Source organism: Patiria miniata, unplaced genomic scaffold, assembly GCF_015706575.1.
Source record: "Patiria miniata isolate m_02_andy unplaced genomic scaffold, ASM1570657v1 HiC_scaffold_2, whole genome shotgun sequence".
Lineage (NCBI taxonomy): Eukaryota > Metazoa > Echinodermata > Asteroidea > Valvatida > Asterinidae > Patiria > Patiria miniata.
The window spans coordinates 4,615,967-4,638,914 of NW_024037058.1; the positions used below are offsets into that span (position 1 = coordinate 4,615,967).

General features: G+C 40.8%; 1 protein-coding gene across 3 annotated transcripts; it reads right to left on the reverse strand.

Annotated features, from left to right (window-relative positions):
• Positions 1-503: 503 nt before the first annotated feature.
• LOC119726116 (SMC5-SMC6 complex localization factor protein 1-like) lies at positions 504-22,227 on the reverse strand. 3 transcript variants are annotated; one of them, XM_038197725.1, is made up of 20 exons: positions 21,870-22,227; positions 20,736-20,900; positions 19,861-19,939; positions 18,984-19,227; positions 17,584-17,767; positions 16,855-16,957; positions 14,737-15,116; positions 13,579-13,641; positions 13,038-13,208; positions 11,541-11,731; positions 11,018-11,167; positions 9,492-9,648; positions 8,513-8,660; positions 8,140-8,306; positions 6,211-6,353; positions 5,960-6,057; positions 4,254-4,460; positions 3,251-3,379; positions 2,977-3,078; positions 504-1,481 (listed from the first exon to the last, which is right to left on the reverse strand). In XM_038197725.1, the coding sequence occupies exons 2-20, from the start codon at positions 20,877-20,879 to the stop codon at positions 922-924; spliced, it is 3,420 nt and encodes a 1,139-aa protein (XP_038053653.1). In that variant the 5' UTR covers positions 20,880-20,900; positions 21,870-22,227; the 3' UTR covers positions 504-921. The 3 variants fall into 3 exon arrangements, with proteins under 3 accessions (XP_038053653.1, XP_038053651.1, XP_038053652.1); XM_038197723.1 differs by having other exon boundaries at positions 2,935-3,078; positions 21,870-22,225; XM_038197724.1 differs by having other exon boundaries at positions 2,935-3,078; positions 20,736-20,904; positions 21,870-22,225.
• Between the last annotated feature and the right edge of the window lie 721 nt (positions 22,228-22,948).

The following is a 22,948-nucleotide window of genomic DNA, read 5'->3' on the forward strand; positions in this document are numbered from 1 at the left end:
CAAACTTCAGTACTACATGTATTTGACTAAAGGGCAAGACAGATAAATAATACAAAACTATTCATTCAATCTTTCAGAACCCCCTAAAATAATGCTGTGAACGATACAAAGTAATACGCAATTAATGAACCATTAATTGCAACAACAAAAATTACGAAAAAAAAAGTCATGGAAAACAAAGTGAAATGGATAAATTTTGAATGTTCTGATTAACTGGACTTCATACTGTTAAAACCGTCTTCAATCAATGACCAATTAGCTCAGTGAATCATGATAAATATTAAAGGAATCTTTCTGACACAAGTAATTGGTATTTTAATTTACCAAAAGAGGATAAAAATTATTAAATGCAAAGAATCATTTACATTATGTAAAATGTTTGACCAACATAAGAAGTTGCAACTCATATTTCTGAACTAGGGAAACCATGATTGGCAAATAGAAATAAAAAATAAAAAGCTAGATTTGTACACTAAAACAATCATGGATCTTATTTTTTTTCCTCAGGAAACTTGCCCAACATGTGAGATACCATATCCCAGTTTTGTATGGACTTGCATTTGACTAACAATGACAATTGTTTAATTGTTTAATTGTTTAAAAAACTATTTTTTTTTACATTATAAGGAGGCTAAGGAATGTCTGGGGGTTTTTATTTTTTTTTCTAATTTTATTTTCACTATTCGAAAGGACAGCAGATCTTTGGCAGCTAGCTCATTTATGGCATTTTCAGGTCTTTCTTTCAAGTAAAGTCAACCAATGTCAAAGGTCAACCAGTGACCTTTTTGAAGGTTTTTTTTGGTGGTAATATTTTAGTCTCTGTCTTTGCTGAAGAGCCATATTTTCAGCTATACTTCTGATATCCAGATCTGTATTTAACCAGTCTGAGATGAAGGTTACGCATGCTAAGTGCAAACGTGCTTACAAGCACGACTCTATTAAAATTGTCATGTCGTGGAGCACTTTTTTACAGACATTACTGCGTTCCGTTCCGACCCATGGCCCAATACGGCTGAGGTGGTGAACAAAGCCGGCCAAGTGATTTCGTAGATTACACATCTCAGTAAGGTCGTCCATCAGAGGGCTCCCTATATCGGATGGATTCTGAGAACCTTGGGACTGTGAGTCAAAATCACATGCATCACTGCAAGATGGGGACATTACCATCTTGTACTGTACCAATGAGGGCAGTGTATTCCCCAAATTTGCATATTTGATCCCATTGGTCGACTGGTGGTGGAGGTCGAGACCAGCTTTGATGGATACCAGTTTGTGGGTTCTCAGGCAGGACTGCAGGAGGTGGCAAACCAGAACGCAAAACTGCTCGCATTTCTCCACTGTGACGAATATCTTGGGGTCCTGTATTGTGCCAAGCACACGGGTGTACACATCTTCGGTTGCCAAGGCGTTTTGCATGCCACCAGACAGACGTTTGGAGGGTGTGTCTGGTTGGCTGTGGTAGTGTTTCTGGCTATCCGAATCTGGAAACAAAATTGTTTATGCTTATGAAAGGCGTCATTGCTATCGAAATCAATATACTTGTGCCTTTGCCCTCCTTGTCCCATTTTGAGTGCAAATTGGAGAGAGCTCAGGGAGAAATGATCGGGTGTCTTACTTGGAATGTATGTTGCACACTTTGAAAGTCATCTGCCACAGAACACCACTTATTTTTACAAGATGCATGTCAGGTTAAACATAGGTCTGGCATCATAACACACATTTAAGTAAACACCAATCATTAAATATAACACAAATTTAAGGTATGAATGCGTATGCTAAAAGGATATCAGGGTGGAGTGTGTCAGCATTTCATATGCCGACATCAAGGTCACCAAATGACCTTGTGCATCATCAGCCCCACCAGCACACCTCAACCCATCCCACACCCCACCCCCTACACCGCGCTTCACCCAATCAACCACATCCAGTCCCCACGGCCCATATCCCCCAGCCTATCAAACCGTACCCCCACCCTATCAAACCACCCCCATCCCACCAAACCCCATCCCACCACATCCCTCACACCCAATACCCCACCCTATCAAACCATCCCCCATCCCATCCCCCTCACCACTGCACCCCAATCCCCCACGCCATCAAACTACCCCATGCACCCCTACACCCCATCCCCCGACCCACCCCCATCCTCCAACCCCAAATGCACCCCAACCCCTACCCCATCCCATCCCCCAAACCACCCCACTCCCAATCGTGAATCCCCCTTCAAACTCCCATGCACCCACACCAACCACCCCCATCCTGTCCCCCACACCACCACACCACCCCACCCCCAATGCACCCCCAGACCCAACCCCCACACCCCATCTTAAACCACCCTGCCATCCCATCCCCCCCAATCCCCACACCACCTCACCCAAAAAAACCCACCCCAATCCCCCGCCCCATCAAACTACCCCATCCCATCACCCAACCCCAAATCCCATATGCACCCCATCCCATCCCCACACCACCCAACTCCCATGCACCCCCACCCCAACCACCCCCATTCCATCCCCACACCGATTCCATCCCCACACCCAAACCCCACCCATCCCCCACCTTATCAAAGCACCCATATATCATCCCATCCAAGTCCACCCCCCCCCCATCCCCCATCCCCTATCTGGCCCATCTCCCTACAACACCCTATCCCCAACCCCATCACGCCAATCCCCCATCCCATTCCCTTCACCCTATCAAACCACCCCATCACCCAACCCCACCCCACCCCCATCCTATAAAACCACACCATCACCCCACATCACACCACCCCACCATCCCTCATTTGAGGACGTAGAGCTGATTTCTATTATTTTTTAAATCAAAATAGCAAGAAGCAAAAACCATTTTAATCTGAATGCAGACCAAAGACGGAAATTAGTATTAAATGGGCTCGGATCTGCTTCGCAGCTAGCCAAATATGGGAAAACCTACATGTGGAGATATTCTCTTTGTTGCAGTTATTGTCCCGTTTACCCTTTGAGGCATCCAGTTCCAGGGCACGCTTCATTGGGTCATCTAAGGCTACGTCCAATGGTGCTAATCCTGCTTTGTTTCTTGCCATCAATACTGCTTTACCTGAAGAGAATATGTACAAGAAACATGCTATTTGATTTTACACAAGACCAATCTAAGCTCTGTCAAATTTTTTTTAAAATCTGTTAAATAAAATAAAAAGTTAAAGACCCCCCCAGAGATTTTTTCAAGTAGACCTTTTAATATACCAATCTCAATGAAATATTTGCCTTACCCCCCGCCTTCACTAGCAGTCTTACTACCTCGACATGACCATTATTAACAGCGTCGTGTAGGGGTGTCGTGCCGCATTCTGTAGGTGCTGCTACGAGGTCCAACGAATCCTGACATTTCTTGCCATTACCTGAAAAATTAAATACAAATGTACATGCGCATGCACCATTAGTTAGTAATGCCAGAAAATATGTTTCAATGTTTATAATTTATTAAGCATTTTAAAGGATGGACAAGTACATTCTGTAACCCTTGGACAGGAAAATGGCCAGGTTTGTAGTGACATCCATCATGAGTCCGACCTCACAGATCCATTACAAGTCACCGAGTCCCAAGTCAAGTCACAAGCATTAAAAAGAACTGTCTCTTATTAATGTTAACATGGTTAACCTACTGTTAATTATGATCAGACTTGTGATGGACTTGTTACTGACTCAACTACAAACTCTGAAAAAGAAGATGTTGAAGGACACTTTAGTTTCGACACTCTGAAGTAAAATGTGGACCCTAATGTAGACTCGAGTGTCCAAAGTTGAGGGCCTAACTCGGTCAAAGCTGTCCGCTTTCTCCTGTAGTGAATCTTTTGTGGTTTTAGGACCAGTAATGGAAAATTCTACATAAAAGTAGTGAAGAACCGAATCTGAACTATTGTTTTTGTCGCCGATACCTGGAGTGTGTTTTAGGGAGTCAGGTTGGTGCAGTGGTTAGTTTCTTCGCCTTCCACAGTCATGGCCCAGGTTCGATTCCTGCCTTGATCACATGTGGATTGGCTTTTAGTCCCTACCTGATTCCGTGGGTTTTACCAAGAATATTCTTCTGGTTTTTTTTCCCCACCTCTAAAACTATAGTTTCTTTTCACTGTCTCCTCTCTACACCGAGGTTTCTTCAGGCTATCGAGCTACATTGACAATGACAATTTTAAGGAATCCTTGGTTTCATTACCAGAAAGAAATGACATAAGCTTTGTAATAGGTTAATTCTGTATAGAAAAAATGAAACCTCACCAACTGTGAAGTAAGCAGTGATTTTTTGTTTTGGCCGGTACTTGAGCAGTTCCCTAACACAGTCCACGTGGCCGTGATTGGCTGCTTCGTGTAGCGCCGTCCAGCCGGCAAAGTCCCTCAGGTTGACCTGGATGGCTGGACATGCCAGGAGCTCTCGGACTTTAGCCAGGTCATTCTTGATGCAGGCTACATGGAGTGGAGTCTCTCCTGTTGATCAAACAATACACCCATCCATTAGGCCCCGCCCACTGCACCTAGGCAACCAAGACTTCTACCGGATGCTTATCTTTCCGTGAATAATCATATAAGTAATGTGTGGTGCTGCTTCATTTGCCCTTCATAAAACTGGTACCATTAAACAATACATGTGTTGGATAAAAAAATTAACAGAAAAAGCGATTCATTCTTTGGTTATGTGTCATAGATACATGTAACAGCTTACTGTATGGACTGCCTGCTACTCAAATTAGTAAATGCAACGTATACAAAACTCTGCAGCTAGACTTGTCACCAGGACTCACACACGTGAATCATCACACCTCTTCTCCATGATTTGCACTGGTTGCCAATACGGGCAAGAATAGATTTTAAAGTTTTGGTTCTCACATATCAATGTATCCATGGTATAGCCCCTGTTTATCTTCAAAGTTTGGTTCAGGAGTACCAACCAGCTGCAAAACTGGGTTCTATCCATAAATCTGTTGACAACCCTAGTCATTAAAACTAAGTCCTATGGTTCCCACTCCTTCCAATCAGCTGCAGTTCAGTTAGGCCAAATAAAAAAGTCTTCCGTTTCTGGTAAGGAGCTTGCCCCAAAAGTGGTGCGGCGACACGGCTTCTTTTCTTTTTTTAACTTAGTTTTTTTTTTTAAATGTTCGCTGATGACTGCAGATGGTGCCCGACTAAATTTAGTGCAAAACGTATGGGAGACCAGAAAGACCACATACAGCTTATACTCGATCGTAACCCCATCTAAAAACACGTTAAAAATGTGCAGCAGCAGGATTCCAGTCAAACCAGTCAAACCAGTTTGGCGGTTTTGAAACATCATCTTACATTGAAAAAAAAAAAACTTTTTAATTTTGCCGATGCTCATGGCTTCGGCGACGCGTGTGCAGACCAGAAACCGGAGTCTTTTTTTTGGCCTTATGGAACAACTTGACAGATGTTTTCAAACAGGCCTTAATAGGGTTTGGCTTAATAGGTCTACTGACAATCCATTATTAGGTGAATCAAAGCTGTGATTATAAGTGTCTGATGAAAGTCATGTGTACATGTATTGCATATGACATGCAAGGCTGGTACTGCAGAGGTGCACATGTTGCTGCCCACATGTGAAGTGGGCGAAGCCTGATCCATTGGTCCCTTCGAATCCTGTCAAGGCCAACTTTTTGACTACGTTTTTCGGTCTCTACCCAATTTTTCCAGCTTTCCTTGAATTTAATTTTGAGAATTTTTTTTCTCAATATCTTACAGTGTAATTTTCTATAACATGTATTGTACGCACATCCCTACCGAAAGCCAAATAACAATGAATTTTCGCCCATCCCTACCGAAAGCCAAATAACAATAAATAAATTCACAAATTCCAAACTCCATCCAAGTCTAAGCTTGGCATTTTAATGCTTACAGTGCAGGCCAAAACAGCCATCTATATTTCTATAATTTTTTCTATAATTCCGTGGAATTAAAACCTTTTTCAGTACCTCTCATGTTCCTGCGGTTCACTTTGTTGTCCGCTTTGGTCGCTTTCTTGTAAAACTGGCTGGAGTGATGCAAATTCTTATCAGTGTGGTTGCTTGTCCTAAAAACCAAGGGAATTATAAATTGCATGCTCAAAAAGGTACAAGTTTGTCGTCCACAATTGACCGTAGTTGGAATCTGTTTCCATATTTTACACAGGTGTACCAGTGCTAAAAATCATGAGATGATCAACGGAAACAGAAAACAATCTTACGCCAGGGTCTTGAGGGGCACAGCTGCCGGTTTGTCCTTTCTTGCCTTCTTCCTTGGGTTCGTCGTTTCGTCTGCGATTTCTGGCGTTACACTGGACAGAGTACGTTTTGCCGTCGGGGGTATGAGATAAAAGTAGTAGTTCACCTGTTCCCAAAAATATAGAAGCAAATGATGAGAGATTTCGCTGCTAATGTGAGTGTACAAGATTGTATGTTTGAAAGCGAAAGAGCTTTCCTGTAGCAAGGGCACGTGATTATAGCAGCCACGCGCGTGTGTGCGTCGTGTCAACGCTTGCGCGCTCTTCGCCGAATAAAAAAAGGAACTACTTATGGGAATTTCCTACGGTGCTTCTTAAGACACACCGTTGGAAAGGCCTTCTTTCGTTGATTTCTTCAAAATGACAGCTTGCCAAAAAGAATAATTTCACAGGCAGTTTAGTTCCCTTACTATCTTTCAACCAAGTATGTTATTCAACAATAATTACGCCAGTTACTTTTGGATAGCTGCAAATGATGGACTCTGGCTTTAAATGAGCAGTTCTCTGCCCTTTCCGAACAGGCACATTTTCAACGGGCCCTGCACTAGTAAGATTATTAAATTGCAAAGTTGGCTACCTCATTTTCAGTTTCATTACACTTTTTAGCGTAATATGTATTGAATTTTCCTGTGAGTTTGAAATGTATTGTTTAATTAATTATTCCTAATGAAATTATTGTACCAACTGATATCTCTCTTAGTAGACACCAAAAATAACAATAACTAGATCTATGTCTAAGGACAGAACAGAGGGCTTTTTCCTGGATATACATTTAGGACTTTTTAACAATGCACTTTTAAGCTAAAGTCACCTGACATATGACATCACTTTTCACGCCTATATTTTTTAGATGCCCAGTTTCAAGTAGATCTACATGTAAATGCACCAAATATAAATTTATTTAAAGAAAAAAATATATAAAAATATGAAAAATTCATTAAAAAAAATCAATTGAAGTCATCGTGACGTTATCATTTCAACTTTTCATCTATAACGCATGTAGTTCTGTAGATAAAGGACTTAGAAATGTGCACAATTTTGATCAAGATCTGAGCATTAAAAATGTGCCATCGAAGTCTATGGGATTTGGGATAGAACCAAAAACAAATCTGAATCTGAACAAAAACCAAAGGCTTTTCCATAGATTGTGAAAATGCCAAGATCTACCTGCTTTTCCATTAAGGCCACAAAAAAAAAGTCTCCGGTTTCTGGTATGCCCGCGCGTCACCGTAGCCATGCGCGTCGGCAAAATGAAAAAGTTTTTTTTTCAATACAAGATGATGTCTCAAAACCGCCAAACTCACTGGTTTGACTGGAATCCTGCTGCTGCACAATTTTAACGTGTTTTTAGATGGGGTTATGATCGAGAATAAGCTTTATGTGGCCTCTCTGGACTCCCATATATTTGCACTAAGTTTAGTCGGGCACCATTCGCAGTCATCAGCCGACATTTGAAGCCACAAAAAAATTTTTAAAAACAGGTAAAAAAAAAAAAAAAAGCCGCGTCGCCGCACCACTTTTTGGGGCAAGCTCCATACCAGAAACCGGAGACTTTTTTTTTGTGGCCTAATGAGGAGTATAGAAAGTCCATCCCTAAAAAAGGGATAGACTTTCAAACCCCAGTCTGAAAGGCTTAATCTGATTAACAGTTATGTTACTGAATTGAAGGCTAGTTTTGTGGTTACATATTAAAGTTATGACAAGGGAAGTAGTGGTTTTACTTTTTTCTCTGAATTATCCTGAAATGTTCGCATTCCTCAGCTCATTAATAGTTAATTTTGAGCAAATCAGATTTAGTTTGCCATGGGACATTTCTGTATGATGCTCTTATTTTGAATGGACATTTTTTTCGTGCAGTATAGTTCCCTACACCCAAATGAGTAAACCACATACCACTTTCTTGAGAGACAGAAGCTCGCTTGCCATGTGCCTGTTTTCATCAGACACCACACTGTCATGGTAAGCACTAAACAGGCTTTCTGTCACCTTCAGCTTCAGCCAATCAGGATGCAGCAGGGATAACAGGATGTTCAGGGATTCTGTTTTATCGGCAAGTCCGTCTGCAAAGAGAGATAGGTTTCATAAATAGGCTATGTCACCTATGACGTCATTCCGACATGCAACTGACCAGCAAAATAATTTCCCAAACAATAAACACACATTAAGCAGTAAATGCACACACTCTCAAACCACCACACAAGAGATAGACATATACAATGCAACATCCTGCTCAGTAGCTTGTGAGACATTGGTTTGCGTGTCCTACCTTGCATTGCCATTGAGGCAATCTCCACAGCCAAGTCTTGATGAGCGCCACTCCCAAGGTTTCCCAGGATGCTGCTGTCCCCTGCAAACATCCTGCAACACTCCGCGGCTATCTCAACCAATGTTATAATCATCCTCAGACAGGGGTACTGCAAACGAAAAGTAGGAACGTGTCGCAGGTGATAAAATGTCGGCTTCCATGGAAACAATTCTTTTTCCAAAAAATATGGAATCTGTGAATGAACAGTAGCACTTCCTTAAGACTGTCTCTCTGCGTAAATATACGTGCAACCACTTTTTTCCCTAATGTGCACAAAACCTAAAGTGTCTTTGCGTCAATGCGTTCTAGATCCCTCAAAGGGTTGTGACTTGGAATAATTATGGAAACGGAACTGGCTTAGCGTGAATTAAGGACTCTATGACATACACATTGCGCAAGCCTTAAGTTAAGATAATTAGGAGAGTCGCCATTCACATGAGAGAGTTTAACCAATATTAACAGAGTAAAGGAGTCATAATGTCATAGGAGTCTGTCAGTCCGAATTTCATATGACACCGGTTTAGACTACGTGATAGTTTTTGTTGAATATACATTGATATTTAAAGACGTATTCCCCAGCCATTTCGAGTTTGATCCCAAAAAATAAAAATCATTTGCCATTTTGTCAATCAATATAAAAAATACATCATTCACTTTGAAATGCGCCATTGAAGAAAACAATAAAAACAGACAAATCCAAAGGTTGTAGTTATTTTATTATTTTTTTTACAAAATTCACATTGTTACAATAATAGGATCACCAATCTCAGGCAAGGTGGTGTATCACACATTTCTTACTATTAAAAGGGTAATTCATATTTTATAAGGGTCATTTATGATTTATTTTAATTAATTTATTATAAGGGTAATATATAAAGTCCATACTCAAATACTCAATTCATTCTTAATTTTTCAGTTGAAAAAGGCGTATAACTCTCACCATATCTGCCGTTTCTTCCACCAGTGAAACGGCTCGTAGCAGAAATGTTATCAACTGTCTGACGATCGGAGAGGAAGCCTTGATGTTAAGACTCGGCCACAGAATCTGTGACAACATGCAGTGCCGGGTCTTTCCCCTTTTGATGCCATTTTCTTCCCTGTATACCAACCAACAAGAAAGGTTTAAAATTCAGCAAGAAAACTCGGATGAGTTGTCTTAAGAATTCAGACCTGTAACAAAAACTGACAGTCTCAAGATAATGTATAATCATCGACATACCACTTTCGCTGATTTCAAACTCATACAAAATAAAGATGTATTTTTTGTATCAACAATTTTCAGCAATTTCACGTCATTTCCAGTACCCCGGTATGATAATACCCATCACCCTTTTCAAGGGTGCCAGTGCATGCGAGTCTCAATCACAAAAAAAATTTGGAAGAAAATGAGAGTTTCACAAAGCATTGTTGGTAGCTAAAACCTCCACTGTCAAATCATGTGTACCGCGGTGTCCACTGCGTACACATGATTGGTTCGATTTTGTTTCACCGGTGTACCGGTGAAACAAAATCTAACAAATGAGAGCTGAAATTTTAGGTCATCAGCACAAGTTGACCAGGGGTCCGGTGATACAAGCAAATTTTTTTATTACACTGTACATCTAAGCATCGAATGATAACTGATAACATATTTTTGCTGCCATTTTACATGCTTTTATGCAGAAAGGTTGATTAAATTCCCATGGTGTTCCTGCAAAATTTACTCCTATTTACTGTATTATCAGAATTTTAAAATATATTTGTTGTAATCCCAAGGCGTTGATTTAATCCTCAAATTTTTACAGCAGTCTTTGTTATTCTTAAAGTCAGAATTACGAAGTGAAAATTGGGTTCTTGGTTCTTGGTTGGTTCTCCTAAATACTCCACGTGGGAGTTTATACAGGAGGCCAGAAACACCGGGGCAAACCCCTTCTCTTAGCGATAAGTGTTTACTAGGTTCTTTTACGTGCATTTATACAACACACGGGACCTACGGCTTAACGTCCCATCCGAAGGACGAAGCAATAATGGTTAAGTGCCTTGCTTAAGAGCACAAGTGTCCGCCAGCGGGCTCGAACCCACGTCACTGTTGCCTCTGAAACACCAGAACGTGAGTCCGGTGTTCTTAACCGCTAGGCCATCACACTCCACATTTGGTATATGATGGTATGATACTTCCTAAGCAATTCTGCCACAAATATGCACAAATTCTCCAAAACCCACCGTTGTGCAGGAGTCGAATACTTTGAGTGTATCACCCTCTGCTTTTTCCTCAACCAAGTTCTGCACACACACAAAAACAAGCTATTACAAGCAATTTTTCCTGAACCCTACAATGGGCCAGCCTCCTGTATTTTAAGTCACTAAAACTGACTGACTGATTGACTGACCAAGTCCGAGTATAAATAGCGTGCTGAACTGGGACTTTTGGATCTCGCTAAACTCCCCAAACCTAGTCTCGTTTTCTTCCTCTTGTGTTGAATATACCTGTAACTGAAGGCCTGATAATCTTGTTCTAGTACAGCCACTATGTAGCCAAGCAGTAACTCGGCACTGTGCCTCAGGGCAGCTAGCTCTGTGGTGGATTGTTCAGTGTCCTTCCTGTCAGCCTCGCTCTGTGGCCTCTGCAGAGATTTCCTGAATGAAAAAAAAAATTGTGCCAGAGACAAAAAGTACATGAGGGTTTAGTGGTGTGCTTTTGCGGGTAGTACAGGAACCGGATACCCTATTGTGATAAAACACGGGTATCCGGATATCCGTAAAAGAAACCCAACCCCAAAATTCAAATCCCGTAAGTTGTCTGAGAGGCTTCATAGCTTTATCATGTAAATTTTAACTTTTGAGAGCGTCATCTTTTGCACAAAAACATAAACACGGAATCTGTTTTGGTTTTCCATGAAGCCTGGTTTTCATTTTAGAAAATTTCCCACATATGGCAAATTGGGGGTCCCTCGGAGAGGACCGGTAAATTGTATCCTTCTTCTAACCATTATTTTGTGGGGTCTGGTACCTGATGATGCTGCCAATGAAATCCCATGGCATGTTGATTGGATCGTCACTCTCCAGCCCAAACCATCTGTCGTTGGCAGGCACAAATGACTGTAAGTAGATACTGGACATCTCAGGGGTAGTTGGCCTGTGTAGGCACAGGACAGACTTCAAGAGGTGGATGGCGTGGTTCTTGTAGGCTACATCTGTTGACTGGGAGAAAAATATTTTAAAAAAAACCAGTTTCAGACTAATATCAGCATTAGATGGGATTTGAAAAGACAAGGAAGAAACGAAGGGCAGCGGGTATAGCAAATGAAGTTTTAAGACTTTTTTTAATAAGTTGGTAATTTTTATACGTGCATTTATTAATAATTTAGTATTTGATCATTCAAACCATGGATTTGATCAAATATTTTAATATTCGAAACACTGCCGATTCACTTTTACATGCACTATACCAAAATGGACAAATTGCAGGATTTACGCGGGCTTGTAAAAAAAATATACAAAGAACATCATTTTATATATTTCAAGAAAGCCAACTAGCTGATACTTGAACAGTTTAACGGATGCAAATACTCTTCACAGAGGCTCTTAAATCATGTATGTAAAGTGAAAGAAAATGGCATTCCACGAACAATGAAACCACACTTTACACTCAGGAGACAACCGTGACCATTACCATGATTATTACTCTGAACCCTCTCAGCATTTATTGGGGTCACCCTGAATACATAAATGTGCCAAGATTCATCTGGTTTTCATCACAGCCGCGTTCTACTGAACTGATGGAACTGGGCATTACAATTTTATGAGTTGAAACGTGAGTCAAACAAAGCGGAACCCAAACCCCCAAAAGTACATTTCATTAAAAAAAAAATATGCAGCACCAAAATAATAATGACTAGAAAGTCAAATTCCGAAACTACTTTTAGATGAACATTTTACTGTGTAATCTGACTGTTTGGAATATTAACAAAGAAAATGACACAGAATACTTGTTTCAACAACAATATCTTTATTAACAACCCTGGTTAGGCAAACAATATGATTTATAAAATCCATTTTTTTTTAAGACGGGCCTTCAAAAGGACTTTGTTGAATATTTTTAACTTTTAAATCGAGGTTTCATCACTGGTGATGTTTGAAGACCATTGTGATGACGATTCTTGAAATCGCATTTTTTGGACGAAAGAGGTCTTAGGGTCATATTCTTTTAACGGACTGAGCAATTTCAGTAGCTCATGAAATTGGCTTTCAAGACATTATTATTTTTGGTGCTACATATTTTTTTTAAATATGAAATATAATTTTGTGGGTTTGGGTTCTGCTTTTTTTGACTCGCCCTGTGTATATTACCAAGACTTTTTGCTGAAATCCCGTAAAGAATGATTATTCCGATTAATCTTTGGTATTAGGTATGGTAAACAGTCCACTGTAAAAGCTTCCAAGTGTTCAATGCTTAAAAAATCAGTTAAGTACATCTCCAAACACAAAATGTCTATCACTTCGTTACCTCAAGCATCTTGCTCATGATGACGTGCATCAGGGAGGGGGGCGGGTATTTCTTGGACGACAGGTGGGCGTGTATGCTGTGCACCGCCTTCAGCCAGAAATCCTCCTCCAAGTAAGCTTCAATGAGGTTGCTGACAACTGTGGGAAATGCCATGGCAACCACTGGGTCATCCTGAATCAAGAAACAAAATTTCGCAATCTTTAAATTACGCCAAATATGGCTATTAGGCCAAAACAATTAGTTCTGCTTCCGATTACATGGCATTTGAAAATAGGGTAGGTAGGTTGGGTTTTTTTGGCCATTTTTGTTTGTGTACGATCATATGGAGGCGTCTGCATGTAGTCAAGGGTAAAAGGTAGAAATTGATGGTTTTGGGTGTTTTTTTCCCCCTCATTCTCCCCTTAAAAAAAATTAGGGTAGGGGCCGTCAGAATAGGGTAGGTATATAGGGAAACCGGAAGCAGAAATTTTTTTTTTGGTCTTAACATCAAGATATGTAAAATGAAGCAGAGTAAAGAAGGCCTTGTGAAAAGATAACTTACTTGATATTTTGGAGGCTGCACTTGCATCCAAAACGGCACACGGGAGTAATGACCTGCAGATTGCTGTAACAGTATTAATGAAAGTTTGTTTATCTGTCTGTGTTAAAAAAAACCTTACCTCAAAATTTCAAGAATGATTTGCTGGCCTGATGAAAAGGGCTATTTGTTTTATTGAGGGCAAAACTAACATGCATAGCGCACACATGTGTATACACCTCAAATCTACACTTTACAGTAGATCAAATCACACTTTTTCGAAAACAGCTACATGTACTTAGTCAAAATTGATAGAATGAGTCCTGTACATTATCAAGTTTTGGCAATGGTACTGATCAGAAGGGATCCGTTTTTGGGCCCAGGAAGCTCACTATAGACTTGTTTACATGTAAATTGGTGTGTTCATCGACAGTGAGTCCTGAATAATAATAATAATTTGGGAGGCTAATCATCCTTACTCACAGCTGGTATGCTGAATTGCGAAGGACGCGGCTACAACGTGGTCGGGCCGCTGGCACGTAAAGGCGCCTATGGCTGCCGGCCACATCAACCCATATATGACCACGGAGCACAGCCTGAGATCGAAAGTGTTTGATTTTTCCGGAGGGAGGAAAACCGGAGGGCCCGGAGAAAAACCCTTGTGGCACAGGAGAGAACCAACGCACAACTCTACTCACATGCGATCCGCGGCCAGGATTCGAACCGTGGTCACTTTGGTGAGAGGTGAGCGCTTTACGCACAAGTCACCCATGCCACCCAATATGACTTATACTTGTGCAGGCAATGCAAGGCAGTGCAATAATCAATAATTGTGACACGCATTCGATCATATTCTTATGGAATTTGCACAATATAAATGCATAAACTATTTTTTTTCAAGGTATAATGTATAAATGTAAAATTTATAATAATAATTAAAGGAGGGAAGTCACTTTTGGCAAATTAAGGTCTGGTGTAAGCAAAGGTTCTTGATTTTCCCAAATCACAGTTTAACTAGCAAATCTCATTAAACACTGTCCAAATACACTCTTTCAAATGTAAATCCAAGCAAACACAGCTGTTGGTGCTATGAAAATTGCAATAGAACCACTCGAACTCAAATAGTCAGATTTTAAAACATGATACTATAGGATTTGAGTTTAGATTCTAATATTTGTATACCTTCCTCTTCACTTCAGCTACTGTCTCCTGCACCACAGTGGACGAAAACTTCAACTTTCTCTTGACCACCAAGTCTCCGTTGACGGCACTCGAGTCCGCCCTGCTCCACGGGGTACGACCCGGAGACCGAACTGAGCCTGAGGTCAAAGTTGACTGGGTCAGAGGTGACTGGGTCAACTTCGACTGGTTCCTAGCTCTGCCCACCAACGGGCTACCAGTTACAGCGGAGCTCTGGCTGGATTGGGAGGAGCTGGTCAGTACCAACGACTCTGACGAGGATTGGCTCAGCGTTAATTTCTGTGATCTATTCTTGCCTCGATGCGAGGCTTTGGCAGCTGTTGCCGTCACTGGAGTGAAAATGATATGATTGCCAGAGTGTCCTACAGATACAAATGATTTTGAAAGAAAAAGGAACAATTTTCATATCGTGCTAGTTTTCAACCAAAGTACATTGCCAGCCAAAGTTCAGAGATGAAACTGGCCTATAGGGGAAAGAAATCAGAAAATACGCAAGAACAAAAATCCGTGTCCGAAATCTGGGTAGCGTTGCAGTTACATGATAAAAGGTAGGGGAGTCAGGTTGGCGTAGGGGAGTCAGGTTGGCGTAGGGGTACTTTCCTCGCCTTCCATCGCTGTGACCCGGGTTCGAATCCCGCCTGGGCCAATATGTGGATTGGGTTTTCAGTCCCTGCCTGATTCCGTGGGTTTTCCCCAGAATATTGTTCTGGGCTTTTCCTCCCACCTCTAAAACTGTAATTGCTTCTCATTGTCTTCTCTCTACAGGTTTCTTCAGGCTTGCGAGCTACAGTGCCTAGGGCGCTTTTGAGGAATCCTTGGTTTCATTACCAGAAATGATTAATAATAATAATAATAATAATAATAATACATACATGTATGTACCACAAACCTTGTGCCCAATTTCCGGACACTGCATCCTGTTTGATTTTAAATCCAAACAAAATTTTGTGATTTGAAATATGTTCATCAGTGTATCCATAAAGTTAAAAGTCTGAATTAGTTAGAGTAACGGACTCGTCAACAAAAAATTCAATTCTCACTTGAAAATGTCAAGGAAAAGTTCAAGACAAGTGCACCATTCAAACCTTTGACATGCCAATGCACTCCAACAGAAGTGTTCCAACTGGAGTGTATTGAAAGGCTAATTAACAGCTTGACCACAAAATGCTAGTTTGGAGGGATTATATAGGAGGTCTTGGGGGATCTCACCACAGACTTGTTTACTTTGCTCTCATTGTTTATTGCTGATCAATGAGTTTCCTCACAGCATGGCCAAGCTATCTTTCAATACCCTTTGGCAGTTTTTACAGTGTACCATGCTTCATGCAAATAGTACAGTTGCAGAGAGAGGAATGTGCAAACACATAGTGGAGTCACTTTGGGGAAAGTTTTAGGTGAACTGGAAAGGTTTAACATGTATACGAGAAGAAGAAAATGCATGGTGTTTGTGTATAAACTGATGCCAATGTATTTTGCACCCTCTTTTTCTTTTTTTGTTGTAGCTATCAAGCAGATCAGAGTGCAATTTATTGCTTGCACAGGGCTTTATCGCAATATCAAATTGGGAAGTTTAATTTAAAGGGCCCATGTGATTCAATTTTCTTAATGCAGTCCTTGTAAATGCACCTTTGTGCTATTTTTAAGGGCATTTTGGTGCCTTTAGGCTTTTTATACTAATGATTAGCATATTCATGAGCAAAAGTGTGAAACTTGATGTAAAAGCTATTTTAGCACAAACATTTGCCATCGTAAATGTTCTTGTCTTTGGTGATTCATGGTTATTTCAGTAAACGACAGTAGGCCACTCAGCAAAGTTTTCTCACCAATGTTTGCAATTAGCAAATTTTGGGTTCACAATTTGAACAGAAAACCCCTCAACTGAACAGTGTCTTCCTGAAATGACATCACAGCAACAGCATTCTCATTTGTCTGGTAAAGCCTATAAAAGTTCACTTCAAAAGATTAACCAAAAAAAGTTGTCAAAGTTGTTTTTCAGACATTTTAGAAGAGTAGAAAGTTGCACAAAATAATGTTCCCACGGAAAATCCATGTCACAGGCCCTTGAAATAAATTTAGATGTAGACTGTTTCATGCAATCACCTTGTGAAGTTTTGACACAGCCTGCTCCCTTTGGTGTACTGTTTTCTGACGACGTTTCAGGCTTGTACGTTGCGATGTCGTACTTCTTCTGGTTTGGAATTTTCTATCAAATGAAACATTTAAATCTTCATACATGTATACTGGCTTAAAGAAATTACCCAAGCCAGGCATGATATTTGACGTCCAGAAATAAATATAGCGGGAAATTATGTAACTGCAGGCCTCGAAAAGTGTAATGTCTACAGTAAAAACATGTTGAAAATGGAGGAAACAATTAATGTCAGGTCTATCTTATAATCGTCTATCTTTCTTATGATAAGGCCCCCCAATGAAAAAAGTTCTGCTTCCGATTACATGGCATTTGAAAATAGGGTAGGTAGGTAGGGAAACTTTTTGGGGGGGGGGCAATTTTTGTTTGTGTATGATCATATGGAGGTGTCTGTGTGTATAGTCAAGGGTAAAAGGTAGTAATTGATGATTTTCGGGGTTTTTTTCTCATTCCCCCCCCCCCCCCGAAAAAAAAATTAGGGTAGGCTGGGCTGTTAAAATAGGGTAGGTAGGGTTACTGGAAGCAGAACTATTATTTGTTTTGGCCTAAGCCAAGTTGCAAGCTATAACAAAGGCATTCCTTCACTTTTGCTAATCACTAGTGTTACTTGTAAAATGACACAAGAATTTACTCGTGCTTCACTTGTGATGGACTTGACCGCGGAAATGCTTTCAACCAACCTCAAACAGAAATTCTGCTAAGAATTCCGGAGCCAGGCACGGCACTCCTCGATCCCGTAGGGAGCGCACTTTCTGCTCGTAGCACCTATCTACAAAGGTGTGAGTGAGCAGCTTGGCCAGGCTGTCGGGATCTCTGATGGGGGGTCTCAGGGACAAGACTGTGCCCCCGCCGCACTCAATCAACCTGAAGAAGAAAACATGCAAACTTCGGAATAAAATATATTTGTGGGTCAAGTTTTTTTGAAAGAAGGGAACATTAATTACAAGAACTAGTGATGTGATAAGCTAAATAAGCTGTTTGTCAACCCGGTCAATTTTTTTTATTATTACAGATTTGAGAAGAGAACAATCTCAGCATCACTGCTGTGAAAAACGCATGCTGATACTATCTTTAGTTCAAAAATTTTTTAAGTCGGAATACCAAGAAATGTGATGAAGTGATGTGATGAAGTGGCCCTATTTTGGCCTGCAAATGAAAATTCCCGACAAACGACTCATTTTATAGCTTTATCACATCACAATTGTACTTTACAGGTAATATGCAACATTTGCAAATATAAGAAACAAAACAACCAAATTATGATGAAAAACCTTACTGGACTCAGACTGTAAGTGAATAAAAGTCTCAAGCATCCTGTGAAATCATGGCATCTGGTATGCTGTCATTTTCAAGAAAAGTGGGCATTTTTGTATCACTTTTTAACAACGGTCGGTCGAACACCGTTCGGGGAAAAGAACTGATTTCTTTCACATACTACCACCAATTTACCAAATTAATAGTCCACATTTTGTTTGCAATCTGTTACACATTCATGAACGGGTGCATGCCATCACCAGCTAGTCTGGTTCCCTGACCTGACAATTCTCGACTTCTATAATTTGCTTTGTTTCATCTGAAGCAGGGTCAGGGAACCAGACACGAAGAACAACATATTTTTTCTAGGTTTTCCCAGCATCTACAAACAAAGTCTGGTCAGTGTAACAATATTTGAAAATACAGGGGTGTGAGTGACCACTGATAAAAATAGCTGAAAACAGCCGGAAAAGGTGTAAAAAAGCTGAACTTTGGAAATCTCCTATACTTTTGTACACAGCAAGTGATCGAGTGAAAAAAAGCTGAAATCTAAAACAAAAAAAAAGCTGAAATCAGCTTTAAAGCTGAGATTTCACACCCCTGAAAATAACAGTAAAAGCAAATGTTGTATACATGTACTACCTTTAATTCAATAAAATAAAAAAAATACAACTTCACAACCCCAGGTTATTGTAACAGGGGATGAACAATTTTAAAAAAGGAATTACTTGCCAGATAACCTGAAAATTATGGATGACTTGCGATTGGCTTGTGTTTGACTTGCGATTACATGCTTACAAACATGTCCCCACATTAAATGGAGTACCTTTTGTACACAGCAGGCCTGTTGTTGTTGCTCGTCACCAGTATAATGACCGTCCATCCTGTGAAGGCTCGTTGATTCGTCAATCTGTGGTGGGTCAGCCACCTCTTGGGGGCGCTCGCCATCGACGCAGAGCGCTCGTCTACAATGCTGGGCTCATTGTTGCCCCAGATGTAAGGTTCTTCCTCTAACCAATGGCCGGCAGCCAAACTCGCCTTCACGAAATCGGGCGTTACTATCCATTTCCCTGGGAGTAGACAGTATTGCATTACAATTACTCAAACTGCATCATATGAGGGACTCAGAGGGAGGGCAAATTTTATGGAAGCACAAGGCGGAGAATTTTTTTCAAGAATCTTGCACATCAGAAACAGGTTAAATAAAGCAATTATTTTAGACGTAGCTCTATGATTTTTGGCATTTGGTCCCAATATACAGGCATGCAACTGGGAAGTTTAGAAAAAAACGAGGACATTCAAAACCACCCAAAACTTTGTACATTGTTTTTCAATTTGTAATTTTTCAATTTGTAATTTGTAAATCAGCGGATCCGAGGAAAACTTGCATGCCTGAATATATGGTTGTGCAACTGTACCAAAGAATCGCCTCAATATGTAACAGAAAATTTGGCACACCGCACTTATGGTAAGTATATTTCATCATCACTGGTTAGCAAAGAAGTTTGACCTGTGCACATGGCAACATCTGTTAACTTTGAATTCTGTGCTTTGTAGACTAGGGAAGAATTTCTGTGCTAGTGCATTAAACACAGAGTGGTGTTTGTGGAAATAAAGCCGAGGTTCCAGATTTAAAAAGACCAACACAATTGTGAATGTTGGTTCTTTTTCTTAATTTGCACATGAGCTTTTAAATAAATTACCTGCAGCACAGCCACACAAATACTTCTCACTCCGCATTGGACGCACACTGATGACATGGGTGCTATCTGGCACAAACGTCTGTTAAAGAAAATGTTGCATGAGTCAAAGGGTCCATTTTAGGCAAAAATCAAACTAAAAAATAAAATACCAGGATGTTTCTTAATTTAACGAAGAATGTTAAAGAATTTGGCCAAAAATAATAATTTAATTGAACTAATCCATAATTCACACAGGTGTGTATGTTAGGGGAGAATGCAAAATTGAACAGGCAACTTGAGGTTTAATACCTCTAGGTTTTCAAGGTTTAACAGAGTTTTCTCGGTTACCTCAGTGTTAAACCTTAAGTTACCCCTTGTTTAACCCTAACTTCTGTAGGCATTTTTGGCAGGGGACATCCTCAATCCTGAAAAAAATCCTCCAACTGCCTCCAATGTAAAAATTGCATACATCCTCAATCCTGCAAACTCTTCCGTTATTTCTTGAATGTGGTCCTTGGAGGGGTGACCACTGCCTCAATCCTGCAAAATCCTCCAGCAATCACTGTCAATATGTCAAGGCAGAGCCAGTGACATCCTGGAGCAGTGCGGAGGATTTCTAGTATAATCTACATGTAGGCCTAAATTTATGCATGGCTGAATAAACAATGGCATAAACAACATCAGGTCCAGCCCAAGACCTTGACCATATTTACACAGTACATTCTCCAAAATCAGCCACACAATTTTGCCATATAGCCTCAATTCTGCAAAATCCTCCGTTTTGCAAAGAGGATTTTGGAGCATTTGGAAAGGTTGGGGTTAATTTTGCATTCTTTCCTAATTTGATTACATTGTTGTAATTGATAGATTTCAAAACTCTCAAAAAGAACAGATACCTTTGAGTCGAGGTATTTACCGCCCAGTCTTGAGATGCTTTCGGCCAGGGCTGCCTTTTCGTGATCAGCGAAGCCGGATAAGAGAAATCGGTACTGCTGCCGGTCAGATTGGCGGCGAGCCACCAGTGTTTCTTGCCTCCTCATGGTCTTGTACAAGCCGTTACTCTGTCCGAGGAGAAAGTCATTTGTGAACTGACAGTAGATAAGGGTTGTCGCAATTATATGGATTATGTGAATATTTGATCGTCAACCGAGTATTCAAATAGCTTTTTTGACGGCTGGCATATTTAAAACAAAAAACAACTACGCAATTATCGATCGCACGGCACCAACCGTAAACCGTGTACAACCATTTCTAGAATTCTACGCCAAGAAACTGTTCAAAATTACAAAAAAAAAATTGTCATTTGAATTTAGAGAAGTCTGCTTTAGTTGAAACATGGAGGAAGGGTCATTTTGAATGATAAAAAAACACCCTGGAGTCTAATTTGATCAAAAGTAAAGAGGGGACCGTAACTAGGCCTACATACATGATCGCCCCACAACCAGACAACGCGATTGAGACAAAATGTGCCAACTAACTTCATAATCATGACTATCATAACGAAATGATTAACCTGAACCATAATGCGACAATTGCAGAATACCCCGCCACTCGATCTATCCACCTCGTAGCCGGCTACGAGGTCACGGTTGGTTGACCTCAATAAACATTCTCAGCGCTACTTGTATGTACTATGCGTCATGCTCCATTGCACTCCCACTTCCTAACCGCGTAGCCGCCAACAGGGTAGTTGGTTTGGACTTTGAATTTTTTCAGCAACTCCTTTTGTGTGCTTCGTTCTCAAGCACATTCAAGGGGACTCCCACTCCGTATCCGCGTAGGCGCCAACAGGGTGGTTGGTTTGGACTTAGATTTTTTTCAGCAACTCCCATTCCTTTTGTGTTGCTTTGTTCTCAAATAATGGACCCCCATTCAGTATCCGCGTAGCTGGCATGGACTTGAATTGTTTCTTTTCCAGTGATTCCAACCTCGTAGCCAGAGAATTTAGGGGTGTATTTCCGAGTGGCGGGGTATTCTGCAATTACTCCCATAATTATTTGCAACTACCCAGAAATGCACCATGCACCTACCGATTTAAGCAGAAAATCCACGCTCAATGATTACTGCCTCAACCTAGTGCCGGGGTAAATCACCAGCAATGTCACTCAGTTGTGAACAGATCAGATGCAAAAATGGTTCGCCCTGAAAAATGAAATGGTTTCCTTCGGCCGGAAGAAAATAATCATTGAAGTTGAACAGCCCCAAACAACCTAGCAATACAACATTCCACTTCATCTCAGCAGGCAGTATACTTCGTGTAGGGTTAGGCTTCAAAGCCGTAGATTTTGGAAAAACATGGAATGACGAGTAGGGCTACGTGTGCGCATGGAGCTCCATGGTGTCCATGATACGAAATCCGCGCTAAAATCTAAATTAGTCTGGTACCCACTGACACTTCAGCTACGATATAAATGAAGTGCATAGGGAATCTTTCCCGTGAGGTTTTCAAAACCTCGGCCTCTTGTCAGCGTCGGCTGAACAAAGTTGTGACACTGATATGTCGGCCTATAATCCCCCTAATTTTGTCACTTAGTGAAAGTATTTTGTCAAAGGTTTATTTACGATAATTACAAAAATAAACAATCTTAATTTTTCTTCAATTTGTTTTTAAGTAAGATTTGAGGCTTTGCATGGTGGAGAAACCATGGAGGTACCTCCATGGAGAAACTAAATAATGAAAGGTTTGCGAATTGCGGAAACACCATGTGCGAATAATTTCTCAACTAAGAGAATGGTTCTGAAAAGAACCAGAGGTATAAACTCGACGTTCCGGTCAGTATGCTCTGACCGTCTTCAGCTTACTGCAGCAGGAGAGGCATTTTACCCAAACACTTTTTGCAGCTATACACTTTTCGGTCTAGTTTATTTTCTTGCACGGAGACAAAATTATAGAGGGCGCGCTGCATGAACAGTGGTCACTATAGACCGCTTGCAGACGCGATCGATAATTGACGCGCGAAGGTGCTCGACGCCATGTTATGGGACAAAATGTGCATAGATAGATATACGCTTGTCCCACAACATGGCGTCGCGCGCCTTCGCGCGTCGATTATGGAACGCATCTGCAAGCGGTCTATAACAGCGTCAACACGGACACCTCACTAGTGTG